General features: G+C 33.9%; 1 protein-coding gene across 2 annotated transcripts in view; it reads right to left on the minus strand.

The window, feature by feature from the left end:
• Positions 1–14990, minus strand: part of DCBLD2 (discoidin, CUB and LCCL domain containing 2) — an 80618-nt gene that overhangs the window by 47747 nt on the left and 17881 nt on the right. For both annotated transcript variants that reach the window (XM_032489856.1, XM_006181082.3), the window contains exon 2: positions 14292–14519. In XM_032489856.1, the coding sequence (XP_032345747.1) occupies positions 14292–14519 (228 nt within the window). The remainder of the gene's footprint in view (positions 1–14291; positions 14520–14990) is intronic.

Genomic DNA, 14990 nt, shown 5'->3' on the forward strand with positions numbered 1-14990 from the left:
TTTTTAATTTTATTTATTTATTTTTTACTAATCTAAAAGTCAGGGAGCTAATTTACTTAGTTTAAATTTCTTTGCATTTCTTTGATTGTAAACATAGTGGCCTCTTCCAATATCCTCTTAAAGAATGGCAGTGTGTACAAAACAGCACAAGTTTTTATCACTATTCATGATGGTAACCAAAGGGTCTTGATAGAAAATTTTACTGCAATCATGTGGGCCAAAATATCCACGAAGCAATACCAATCTTCCCCATCAAATTTTTCTGAGTAGGCTTTTCTTCTCTCTTGCGAAACCACTACTTTAATTGAGAGCTTTAAGACTTTTACTTTGGAAAATCACCAAACTTCTGGATAGAAGAGAGCTCTACACTCTGCTTCTATTTCTTAATAAAAACTCTTGAAGAGATAGTGACTCAAGGTCCTGGCTCTTATTAAGTTGACAGCTTCTTTCAGGGCAGCTGGCAGAGTTTCTCATACCAAGTGTACTAATGTAAAAAGCAATGAGTCATAAGGTGTAGAATTCAGCAAAACCAGATGAGTTTCCAAGCATCACAGGTGAGACATACACAGCACATCAAGACATTTCTTTCAAAGATTTTCTGGAAAAATAAACTTTTCACCACTTAGGAAATGTCAAAGACTTTCATATTTCCTGTAAGGGCTCACAAATAGGAATTCTCGGATAGGATCACTATCACACAGTAGGTTGTTTTATTGAGCTGAATGCTGATGAGATATGAGAGTTGTCAATTCCTCACTGACCTGCTTTAAAACATTAGAGGAAACATTCTGAAGTAATGACATCATTTAGAGAGACAAAGCTTTAACTTTTCCTCTCTGTTCTAGGACACAATCCAGCTTGACCATTCCAGGATACAAAGATTCACTAAGGTCTTTCAAATTGTATATGGATTCTGTACTTTCAATGCAATGCAAACAACCTCATATGATGCTTCTGCATTAGGAACAAATCCAAGTTATATTTAAGGTCCCATCAAGCCTTCTAAAGGAAAATATCCACAGTAACCAATGTATTTTCATGATGAACAGATGTGAGATGCCTTTAGCCTTCCTGACTTCATGTTTTCACAGGCCAGGACTTTATCTCACATGAAATTCTGTGGCTCTTACATCTATCAAATGCAAAAGAGCCTTAATCATTAAGATTAGATATTACTTCTTTAATTCCTGCTTATAGAAAACTATTCTAAATGTAAAATGTTCACAATGATGGTCATATCGTAATACTCTTACTTCTTTCAAATGAAACAATACTTAACATTTTAATTTGACATAAAATAATTATTCCTTTACAAAGACAACTTTAAAACAGGAAAAAACTCAAAGAACAAAATTTATTTTCTTTTCACAAGGGTCACTGATCCCTAAAGCATTTCAGTGGATTTCATGGAGTCTAAAAATAACTTAAGTGGTAAAGGTTAATGAAAGACTCATTGTGGGAGACAATCAAGATATCCCATGCACAGCCAGAAAATACTGAGAGAAAAAAATCCACCAGTAAATGAGAGCACTGACTTCAGAGAAGGAACTTTCACAGGCACAAAAATTACACATTGGGCAACTTTTAGAAAGGAAATAGTTTCGCGGGAGAAGTAGGTTAAGAGTAACAGAGAGATATACTTTAGAAACTGTATGGAAAAGGGGGGTGGCTCAAAACAAGATGGGGAATTTTAGGATCCTACAAGATTAAAAAAAATGAAGGGAGAAAAAAAGGATACACAACACCTCCCCCACTACAGCTTCTTAAAAGAAAAAAACTTACTGACATAAAAGGGCTATCATGAACCTATCATGTACTACATACACAGCTTATAAACCACTGCAAACCACCAGCGGTGTTGACAGAAATACTAAGGCACAGTCTTTAATTTAAAAATATAATTAAAAAAAAAATGAGACTCTCAACAATTCGGTTTTCGATAACCCCTTCACCCCAAAAAAACAATGGTAAAGCAGAAGGAAGCTATAACACAACACCAAATTAAATGTCCTCAAACAAGCAACTGGGGATATAATAAAACAACCTGAAACAGAAATTCAAAAACTAAGAACAGAAGTGAACAAAAAAATAGAAAAAAAAAAAAAGTTGGCTGATCTCAGAAAGGAAATATAAAAAATGACAAAATCATATCAGAAATGAAGAATATATTACAAGGTACACAAGGAATAACAGATTCTAATGAAAACATGATAATGCTGAAGAAGAAAACAAACAGAATGAAAAAGAAATTTTAAAAAGTAAAAAGGATCAGTGAGAACATGGTTTAAATGAATGTGGTTGAAATGGCAGAGGTCCAGTTTTCTTATAATTAAGGTGTCTAAGAAAGGTACACAAGACAGTGGAACAGAAATAATATTAAAACCATAATCCAAGAAAACTTGAATCTACATACTCATTGGATACAGTAAAAACTAACCAACAATGATAAACTTCAATACATATCCTTGTAAAACTATTTGACTTTAAAGATAAAGACTCCTCACAGCCTCTATATAAAGATTAAATAAAGGTAAGGGAATTCAACTAGTATCAAACTCCTCAAAAAACAATATAAAAAACCAGGCAATAAAACTCAAGAATGAACTCAAGAATTTTTTTTAAAAACTCAAAGAATGAACATGTGAATCAAGAAGTTATATATATAAAATCAAGATGACCTGCAAGTCTCAAAGTAATAAAAAATTTTAAAAAAAAGTTTTAAATGTTCAAGATAATATGAAAATGAATATATGTATATTCATGTATGACTGAAAAATTGTGCTGCACACCAGAAATTGACACAACATTGTAAACTGACTATAACTCAATAAAAAAAAATGCAAGATTTTCTCCACCCATAAACCCTTCTTAAGGAATCAATCTATTCAAAGATGAACTTCATCCACTCACGATATAACTGGGAGAAACTAAGCAAGAAGACTGCCAGTGAGCATTTAAAATATTTAAATACTAATCTAGGAAAGTTAGAGATGGGCTGAAGAATAGGACATTATATGATTTAGGCTATATGTTCATATGTTTCGTCAGAGTGAAAAATGGGGAAAGAAGGGAGAGGAAAAGAGTGAAGTAGATTAGTTCACTGAATGTTACATGAGTAATAGGTAGAGTAACTGGTAATTAGTAGGAGTTAAAGGACACCACTAAAAATAGACAAATCAGATAGTAAAAGATTAAGACAACAGGGGACTAAAGGCATCTAAGAAAGTGAAATTGAAAGGTAACACTTAAAACTATAAAACTTATTAAACTCCAAAAGAAGTTTAAATATAGAAGACAACAACATAAAGAAATAAACACAGCAAATGCAATACACGTGATTATAACTTAAAATAATACGAAAGAGTTCAGACAAAACATTTCAGTTTAAAAATAGGTGCAGGTGGGTTTAACTCAGTTACTTCAAAAAATACTTTCCATCTGGTTCACAAAGACCCCAGAATCTGTTATATGCAAGAAATACACCCCAAACAAGATGATTCAGAAAGGCTAAAAATAAAGGAATGAGCAAAGACAGGTATACCAAGCAAAATAAATACAATAAGAGATAAGGAGGAGGGTGTCTATGTGATACTGATGTCAGAGAAAGAAGAATGCAAACTAAAGTACGAAACATGACAGAGGAGAAACTTTTTAATGATAGAAATCACAGTTTAAAATGAAAATATTACAATTAAGACTAGCTATGCAACTACATTGTAACCACCTTCATAAAAGCAAAAACCCCCAAAAATGCAGAAAGAATAAAGACACTAATAACAGGTCAAATGGATAAAAATAAGGATACAGAAAACCTAAACAGCACAAAAAGATCTTTTGGATGCATATCAAACATTATATCTTGATATTAGAGAATAAACCTCAAGTATACATGGAACATTCACAAAAGTGAATATATATTAAGTTTTACAGAAAATATAAGCAAATAGAAATATAATAATGATTTCCAACTACAATGCAATAAAACTAAAAAAATTTTAACAGTAACAAAGAAAGGTACCCCCAACTGGAAATAAATCTATTATTTATCCAAGAATAAATAATTTAAAATGACTACTGGATAAAAGGGAAATACAGAACAAAATAACAGAATTCCTAAAAGATAATGATTATACCATGAATCAATCTGTGGTATATCAATTTTAAATATGTGATCAAAGTAAAATCCATAGCTTTAGACACTTTTATTAAGAGAAATGAAAGAATAAATATAAGTGAATTAAATTCCTTGCCAAAAGCTAGGAGTTAAACAACAAAATAAGCCAAAGCAAGCATAATGAAGAAAATAATAGAAGAAAATAAAGTAACAATGAAACCAGAAAGAGATGAATAAGGTAGAACAGAAAAAGAATAGATCTAACTACAAGTAATAAATCAAAATCCATTTTTTGAAAAAAATTGAAATAGGCAAACCGCTAGCTAACAATCGAAGAGGGGGATAAAAGAGAGAAAGCACACATATACAAAATAAGAAATGAGGAGGAAATAGCCAGAGAAATAACAGTGAAATAATCATTAGGAAAAAATCGTAAGAATCTATTTTACAGACATCAATACAAATAAATTTGAAGACCTAGCTGAAATTAGTAACGTGTCTGGCAAATAGTTTACTAAAACTGAATTCCTTAGAAATAGAATGCTGAAACAGATCATTCTCCTTAAAAGAAATAAAGAAAGCTATTAGGAGTTACCCTACCAAAAAACCACCAGGCCCTGATAGTTTCACAGAATGAAGCCTTCTAAGACTAGCTTGTTCAAATGCTGTCTAAATTTTTCTGAAGAGAAAAGGAAGGAAAACTTTTTATTTAATATGTAACATCAATAACTAAATCTGAAAAAGATAATACAAAATAAATTGTACATGAAGTATTTATCTATCACTTAGTATTTTAAAAAATACTATACAGACTATTAGGAAACAGAATCCAGTACCATATTAAAAGAATGACACATCGTATCCAAGTACTATTTATTTCAGGAATGCAAATTTGGTTCAACATTAAGGAATCCATTAATAATACACATACTAATAGATTCTAAGGAGAAAAATCATACAATCATCTTCTTAGATGCTAAAATAGGCTTCCATCAAAATTCAACACTTTCCTAATGAAAAACACTCAAGAAAATAGAAATCAAGGGATATTTCCTGCTATGGACTCAATGTATCCCTGCAAATTCATATACATTGAAGTCTTAACCCCTAATGTGACTGTATGTGTAGACACAGCCTTTATGGAGATAATTAAGGTTAAATGAGGTCCTAAGGGTGGGGTCCTATTCTGATAAGACCAGTTTCCTTGTAAGAAGAGACAGAGAATTTGCTCTCCCTCTCCCTCTGGGACGTCTAGCCTCCAGAAACTGTAAGAAAACAAATTTCTCTTGTTTAAGCCATCTAGTCTGTGGTATTTTGTTATGGCAGCCTGAGCTAAGACGCTTACTTCACATTCCCGCTAAGATCAGGAACAAGGAAAAAGGGTGCCCACTGCCTCCACTGCCATTTAGCCGAGTACTGACAGGTGGTATTAGCCAATGTAATTAGGTAAGAGAAATGAGTCACAGGCATGAGAACTGGAAAAGTAGTAGTAAAACTACCTCTATTTGCAGATGAGACGGTGCACCTAGAAATCCCTAGAAACTGAGTGAGAAAACTAATCAAAATAATAAAAAAACCCGGTAAAGTAACAGAATATAAAATCAACATACAGAAAGAAATCAACAGTCTCCATGTAATTAGGAACTAGTTAGAGGACACAATGTCAAAATAAAACAAAAACACCTCCACTTACAGTACCAACAAAGAAAAAATAGTTAGAAATAATTTTAGCAAAAAAATATGTAAAACTTACATGAGAAAAAGTTTAAAACACTCCTGAATGTCAACAAAATTAGATTTGAACAAATGGGGGAAAAGGCAGCTCTTGTTCTTGATCAAGATGACTCAACATCATAAAGACAATTTATAAACAACTTAATCCCAATAAAAAAGACTAACAAACATTTTTATGAAGTTGGACAAGTTGATAGATCAATTAACAGGCAAGAACAGCCAGGAAAACACTAAAAGTGAACATCCATGGAAACAGTCTAGGCCCATCAGACATTACGAAACACACTGTAAAGCCTCTATAATAAAAACTGCGAGGTTCTAGTATGTGACTGAATAGACCAGTGGAACACAATAAGAAGTCCAGAAACAGATCCCAAGTGCATACAGAATACAGAATTTGCATATATGACAAAGGTAGGATTTTTAAACCGTTGGGGCAAAGGTAGACTTTTAAATACATGATGCTAGGAAACGTAGCTAGTCATCTGGAAAAAATAAAATTAGATCCACGCTTCATGCCATACAAGGGAATACCCCCAAATGGACCAGGGATCTTAAAACAACAACAAAAACCACTTAAATGTATCAGAAAGAAACATGGGTAAATTTATGTTTAAAGGGGATATAGGAAGAGACTTTCCAATTATGACTCAGAATCCAGATGCAAAAGACCGATAAACTTACTACATTCAAAAAAATTTTTGCACAGCAAAACACCTACTTTAAACAAGCTTCATGAACCAAGTCAAAAGGCAACCAACAAACTAGGAGAAATTGCAGCACATATCACATAAAGGCTAATATCACTAATAATAAAAGAATTCCTAATACCTGAGAGGAACAAAGACCAAAAAAACCTGACAGAAAGGCAACAACATGGACAAAAAGGTTTTTTTTTTTTTTACAAAATGAACCTTCACCATATTGAAAAAAAAAAAAAGGCTCAACTTTAACTCACAGTGAGAGAAATGTACATTACAACTATATTGGGTTACCATTTCTCACTTATCAATTGGCAAAACTTAAAAAGCATGACAACACACTCTGTGAGCAAGGCTGTGGAAAAATGAGCATTCTTATGCGTTGCTGGTGGAAGGGCAAATTGGCATAACCCCTGTAGAGGGGAACTTGGCAACAGCTAACAAAGCTGTATATATGTGTGTGAGTGTGAGTGAGTGTGTGTGTGTGTGTATTTACCTTTTGAATCAATAATTACACTTCAGGAACTTACTCTGAAGATATATGTCCAAGAATACAAAAATACATATGCATTAAGTTATTTATGGCAGCATTGTTTGTAACTGTAAAATACTGGAAGCAATCTATATATTCAAACATAAATAAGTGGTTAAATAAACCGTAAGTACATTCACACTAAGGAGTTCTCTGTGACTGTAAAACAGTTGAGGACTATCTCCATGAACTGATGTGGAATGATTTCCAGGAAATCATTTAAGTGGGGAAAAAAAGCAAAGCAGGAAAGAATATCAATAGCATATTATATTTTGTATAAGAAGGGGAAATAAGAAAACCTAATACGTTGTTTGTACAAAAAACAAAGTAGAAAAGATAAAATGAAGACATGCAACTGGTTAGCTACAGGGAGTAGGTGGAGACGGGGTGGAAGGACAGAAGAAACGGAGTGCTGTGGGGAGGTATGCTACTTATCTAAGTATATCTTTTTGTACAGTTCTAACTCTGAGAAACACGTTAATGTTTCACATACTCAACAAAAGAAAAAAGAAACTAACAAAAACAGAGAAAAAACCTAAAATGGAATATGAACAGAAGTAAATGAACCAAACCATATTACAAATGGATAAATAACCACACTGGGGCACAGGAGGTGGTGGGCGAAAACTAGCCCAGACAGTTTTGAACACAGCATTTAGACTAAATTGTCTTTAGGTTAAGACTAAGCAAATATGGATTCTAGGTAACAGGCTTCTTTGCTTCAGAAGCACGGATTAATAATTCAATTCTGAAACTACTTTCTGTGCATTACAGCACTAAACAAGTAAGTAAAATAAGTATCTATACTGCAGACAACAAGACCTAGATATATCACTCTCAGAGACGTGATTACCAATACCAAAAGGGACGGGAAAGAATGAACCCTGTGGTGCTGGATTAGGATTAAAGGTATGAACTCATGCTTTTTGATAAATATTGGTAGATATACATATAAAAATAATGTATGTACATTTATATACTTAAGTACATATGTACATAAGTTTATCTACTAAATCTATCTGTAGATAGGGTATGGCAGCCAACTGGCCCAAACTTAGAGACCAGGTTTGTTTTTTTTTTTTAATTGAAGTATAGTCAGTTACAGTGTGTCAATTTCTAGTGTACAGCACAATGTCCCAGTCATGCATATACATACATATATTCGTTTTCATATTCTTTTTCATTAAAGGTTACTACAAGATACTGAATATAGTTCCCTGTGCTATGCAGAAGAGAGATCAGATATTGATTTCTTTTTTTTTTAATTGAAGTATAGTCAGTTTACAATGTTGTGTTAATTTCTGGTATACACCATAGTGATTCAGTTAAACATTTATATATTCCTTTTCATGCTCTTTTTCATTATAGACCATTACAAGGTATTGAATATAGTTTCCTGTGCTATACAATAGGACTTTGTTGTTTACCTATTTTACATATAGTAATTAGTACCTGCAAATCCTAAACTCCCAATTTATCTCTCTCCATCCCTCCCCTTTGCCCTCTGGTAACCACAATTTTGTTTTCTACGTCTGTGAGTCTGTTTCTGTTTTATAAATAAGCTCATTTGTCTCATTTTTTTAGATACCACGTATAAGTGATATCATATGGTATTTTTCTTTCTCTTCTGGCTTATTTTACTTAGAATGACAATTTCCAGGTCCATTCATGTTGCCACAAATTTTATTCTTTTTACTCATTACTTCTAATACCATTTTTCACTAAAAAAGAAACAGGATCCCTTGAAGAAATGGCTGATTTCAGGACTAGGGTAGCACAAGTAGAAGATAAATCTAGAATATCCTGTGTCAGACTAGAAAGAAGTACTTAAAGAATGATAAGGACACCACAAAAGGATACAGGAGCCAGCTTGAAGAGGCTCCTACTGGAAATTTGGGACAATTTGAGAGATCAAAATAAAGGATAATAAAGGATGCTATACAATGGACTAACTAACTAAGAATCCGTGAGTCCACACTGATATAAATAAACAAACGGGAGAGAAGGAAAAGTTCACTTCTTCAGCAGGAAAAAACCTAATAAACATGGAAGGAATGATGAGATTAGAAAATCACCACCTGACGACTATAACAACTGATTCACACAAGAATCATGAATGGATGCCAAAACTAGTGGGTGCAAGTTGATGAGTAACAGAGCACTCAAATCATTTCAAAGAATTTCCCACAAGATGCATAATGTTTATGAAGGGAAACATAGCTACAGTGTAAAAATTTGGGAGATAGCACCTTAGCCGAGATCAAAGTTAACATCACCAGTAATGGGACAAACCAACATTGTGAGCCTCCTGACAGGAAACACTGAGAACAACACTTCTGTGGCATTCCTGCAAAAGTCTGTAACCTGAATCTAATCATAAAGAAACCTCAGAAAATTCAAATTAAGAAATATCCTAGAAAATAACTGGCCCACCTATTTTAAAAAAATGTCAACATAACGAAATACAAGGAGAGACCAAGGAACTGTCCTCTCCTTTAATCTCCAGAGTAATGGAGACTAAGAAGACGTGACAACTTAATGCAATGCATAATCTGAGAATTTCTTTTACTATAAAGGACATTATTTGTATAACTGGAGAAATCTAAGTAACATTCGTAGTGTAGTCCTGATACTGTAAGTTTCCTTAATTTTGGTAACTGCTCTGTGAACATGTAAGGAGAATGCCCTAATTTTCAGGAAATAAACACTTAATATACAGAGGCGAAAGAACATCATGTCTGAAAGCTACTCTCAGTTTAGGAAGAAATACATGTGTCAGAGGGCGGGATAAAGCAAATGTGGTAAAATGGTAACACTTGGAAAATATGGGTGAAATGTTTACGGAAATTGTCCCATTTTTGCAACTCCTCTATTTACTCTGAAGTTATGTCAAAATGAATAGCTAAAAGAAAAAAGTTAACACTTACTAAAAAGTTGCTTGTTTCAACAGTTTAGGGTAAGGGGACCATGTAGTAAAAGATTAAGGAGTAAGAGCTGGTATCTATTACTGTAAGAAGCTATAGTCTAGTGGTTGAGATTACGGACCTTGCTATTAGCCAGAACTCAGTTCAAGTCCCAGCTCTGCCTGTGTAACTCTGGGCAAGTTGCTGATCTTCTCTGATCTTCTATGTATCTGTTTTATGGAAATAATGTATAGAATTCTTGTAGGATTCAATGAAATCAAGCATGTCAAGGGCTTACGGTGAGAAACACCAATTCTGGAGCCAGACTGCTTACATTTGAATCCCACTTGGCAACAGGGATTGTGTGACCTTGGGAAAGTTATTCAACCTCTTCATGCCTCAGTTCTCTTATCAAAATAGGGATGACAAAAGTATTTATCTCAAGGGTTCTTGTGAAGACTAAGTAAGTTAATTGAAAAAAGTGATTTGAGCAGTACCTGGCACATAGAAAGCACTGCATGCCTGGTAGTTATTTTCATTATTAGCTTGAGCCTCTAAAGAATAAGAATTCAAAAAAATATTAGCGATCATTATCATCATTAAATACCTAATATCATCATCACTATGGCTTTTTCAAGAGGTTTAGTGGTGAAGAGAAAGAAAATTTATGTTTTCTCTCAAACTAGGAAGACCTAAGCATATTATAGAGAGTGGGACAAACAATACAGAAAGAGAAACTTTTCTGAAAATACAATAGACATAGAATCATTTACAAAATGAAGCCCTGAGGACCTCAGTTTCCCTCTTTATAAATACCATCTGAATATTTAAGAGACATAATTTTAAAAGGTACCTTGGGGGAAGGTACAAGACAGAATGTACATCTTTAAACTTTGGACACATAGATACACTTTTACATTTTTCTACAGAATGCATTTTCCTTTAATAGCTACTAGGCTTTAAAATACTTAGCTTCTCTTTTAAAGAGATCCACCTACATCTCCCTCGTCCCCAAAAAAGTTCATTTAAAATGGAAATCTTAAGCAAAATCCAGAAAGAAAATATATAAAACAGAGTAGAAAAAAGTTACAGATAAGCAAAGATTTTTCTTTTTAATGTGTTTTTAAATTTCATCTTTGGACTAATTATCAACAATACTCATTGGGGAAATGATGCTAGTAGATCTATGGACCAATATAAAAAGATGTCTAAATACTAAAAGAGAAAAAAACAAGCAGCAAAATAGTTTGGAGATATTTATATTTGTATAGAAAAAGTTAAGATTAATAATAAATGAAACTTTTTCCTTTAATTTTCATCTTTGCAGAACCACTATGTCTCAGACATCAGAGATTAAAGAATAATCAAAATGAAAAACTCAAGGCACAATGGGATTCTCATTCCAACACAATCTGCCTAAAAAAGGGACAGAATTCAGATCTAGAGAGCAAGTCTTAATTCCATTACTAAACACATCCTGTCTGTGAAATGAGTACCACTAATTTTACAAAGATTTCTAGATAGTTTAGCAATTTAGAAAGTTGTTACATGTAAAGTGATATATACATTATTGCCCATTCTAAGACAACAGGAAATAACTGTCCAAATGCTAAGTAAACCAAAACTGCTTTCTCAGTTAAAACACATTCTAATGAACTTATGATTTTAAAAAATTATTCCTTTTGTAACCACTCTTCCTTTCACTTTCTTTTCTTGATTATTCTATACCATCTCTCAGGGTAAAAAAAAAAATCATTAAAATAAACAACTATTGGGAAAAAAAAAACAAGATTTATACCAAAGTAGGAACAATTTTTATGGGAAAATTTATACCAAAGTAGGAACAATTTTTATGGGAAAATTTTCATTGGAACCTGCCTCTTTTCATAAGGGACACTGAGAAAAGATGACACAGGAAACAGGATTCTTTACCATCACTGAAATATTGATGCCCTCATGCATTTGTTTCCAGCCTGTAATTCTCAGCATATCTACCTTAACCAGAACATTAAACAACTACTCTGGAATGACCTTTATTTCTCTGCCACATCAGCAAAGTTACCTTTCTACCGCTCACCACAGACTGCTCTCAAATGGAGGACCAGCCGTATGTGGTGTGTGCTGATGGGGGGCCGAAGTAAAACCCAACAGGAACCATCATCACTTAGTCCCCGTGACCTTTCCACAGCCTTGCGCTCACTTATATGAAGAGAGAGTCAAGGAAAACAGAAACAATGGAAATAAGGGAGGGCTGAGGAGTGCACACCTACTACACTCCAAGCACTGGCAGGTATTTCATTTACTCTTCCTCCAGTGCAGGGGATGGGTCTAAAGTCTGGGCCAACCACCTGTAGAAAGACTCTCAGTAAATCCTGGGGCTGCGGTGAGAACCCAGTGAATGATTTAAAGCCTGTGCTCAACATCTTTCCTGTGCCACTCTTCCTCTCCAGCAACAGTGACCCTACTTGTCCCGATATATAATACTCTTGTCTTCTATTAAAAAAAAAAAAAGGCACCTTTCATCATGGAAATTTTCCAAACTACATCAAATTAGAGAGAGGAGTATAATCACCCTACATACCCACAGCTCAGCTTTTTCACCCGCCATTCTGCTTTCACCCAGCCCTCTTCCTTTTTTTCCCTCTGAAATATTTAAAAACAAATCCAAGAGATTTTGTTTGAACTTCAGAAAGTCTCTAATAAGCCAGATCTTAAATTTAAAAAAATAACATTATCGCATCAGAAGAACTATTCTTGATTGTCACTGAATGCCCAAATCCTCTTAAAATTTCTCTGCTTATCTTAAAAATATCTTCCACTTAGTTTGACTCAAGATCCAAACAAGGTCCACACATTACTTTTGGAAGACATAGCTCTTAGTGAATGACAGTTTCCTCGACCTCCTCCCTGTCCTTATTTTAAATGCCATTTTTATATAGCCTTTATTGCTGACAAATTGTGTTTCTCTAGCTCCTTCATTTCCTATAAACTGCTAAGGCTTTGGTCTGATTGTGGTTCACCTTTTTTCACTGTTGCTGCAAGACTGTTAGTCTTGTAGTACTGTTTACTCCCTACTGCATCACCTCAGGAGGCATTTAATACCCAGTTGTCTTCGGGTAGTGTTAGAATAGTGTTTTCTAGATCCTTAGGCAATGTGAGTTCCTAAAAGCTTTCCAAGACCATATATTCATGGCCATATGCACGTGGTGATCAAGGATCCAGGTCAATCAAGAGTTGACTGGGAGACAACAGATATCATCAATCAGTAGCCAGGCAAGCAGACCAGGAATCATTCCTCTCATAGATAAGAGGGCAGAAAGTGGAGAACAGATGAAGGATTTGACTAGAGAGGGAGAGAAGGCCAGAGCACGAACATGATGCTTAAAGAAAAACATACTGGGTTCCAGATATAGCTCTAAAAGACATTTTACACATTTGTACCAATAAATCTTTCCAAATAAACTCACAGAAGATTTTACAGTTCTTTATTTTATGATGTTAGTTCACCAAGATAGCCTTATAAATTTTTCTACCTTTCTTGCTTAAGAGAAAAATGATAATCTCTAAGCCAAAGGTTCTCAACTTGACTACAAAGTAGATTCTCCTGGGAAGCCTTTAAAATACTGAGGTGTGGATCCCACTCAATCAATTCTGATTCAACTGCTCAAGGATGACGACCACATATATATTTATAAGTCTTTCCAGGTGACTCTAATATGCAGCCATTATTGACAACCACTGCTCTGAGCTAAAAATAAAGGCAACAGCAGCTAATATTTACTAAGCATATATTATGTGCTAGGTACTATTCTAAGCACTTCACATGTACTAGTTCACTTTACAAGTGAGGAAACAGAGATCAGGTTAACTTGCCCAAGGTCACACAGCAAGCTAACAGCAGAGTTAATATTTAATATTAGGAAGTTTGGGTCCAAAAATCCATGCTCTTAATCATCATGAAACACTGATTCCTGAGCATGCATTATACTTGTATTCTTTAACTGCAAATAAAGTGATCAAAGAAAAACAAAACAAACAAAGAGAGATAATTAACTTCCTTCTGCTTAGAAAAAGTACTGGCATATTGTTGCAAAGGTATCAACACAGGCTTACTAAAAAGTAAATAAACAGACAAGAATCTTCTCTTCCCAAAAGAAGATTCAAATTTGAGATTTCCACACCTTTTCAATAATTTCCCACATACCCTCTACAGCATAGTTATTCAATGTTAAGTATCAAACACTGCTTCAGTTTTAAAGCTTGGGGCAATGATGTATTACGAGTATATATTCAAGAAAATCTCCTACCTATTTCGGTTCTGCTAACTCCAATTCCGTTATAAATTCTCAAGTAATTAAAGTGACAAGAATCTGAATCTTCAATGTCGAAGTCACCAAATTTGATGCGCACTCTCTCTCCCATCTTCACGCGGATCTCCCATTCGCAAACGGTGCTGTTAGGATAGGTCTGTGGGTAGTTTATGGACGTAAGGGTTCCACTCTCAGGGCCTAGTACAGTATGTCCACATCCATCACCTTTAAAAAAAAAAAAAAGATTGAAAGAATGAGCAATTATTCTTTAAATCTTTAACTTAAATTATAAATAAGCAGGATTTTTTGTAAAGATTAAAAAATATGTAAGACGTCAGATATTTTGTACTACCAATTCCTTCCTCACACAAGATAAAATAGATGACATAGTTCTTAGTATATCTATCTACTCACAGGAACCAGGAAGCAAGGTTAGGTCAAAATAATAATTGCCTTAATAATTTACGAGTTCAAAGAACTTTCCAATCTGAATAAACAGAAGTCAACATAACTTAGCAATAAATATACATATATGTCATAATAAATCTAACCTTTAAAAGAGTATCAATTGATAGTTAATTGTTCATAATAAATGTAAACCCTAAAAATAAATGTATACGTCAGCTTCATCTGTTTATTCACAAGTATCATAAACTCCTTCCAAAATCTGTAAGATGTTGAATGACTTCTAAAAAC

This window comes from Camelus ferus, chromosome 1, assembly GCF_009834535.1.
Source record: "Camelus ferus isolate YT-003-E chromosome 1, BCGSAC_Cfer_1.0, whole genome shotgun sequence".
Lineage (NCBI taxonomy): Eukaryota > Metazoa > Chordata > Mammalia > Artiodactyla > Camelidae > Camelus > Camelus ferus.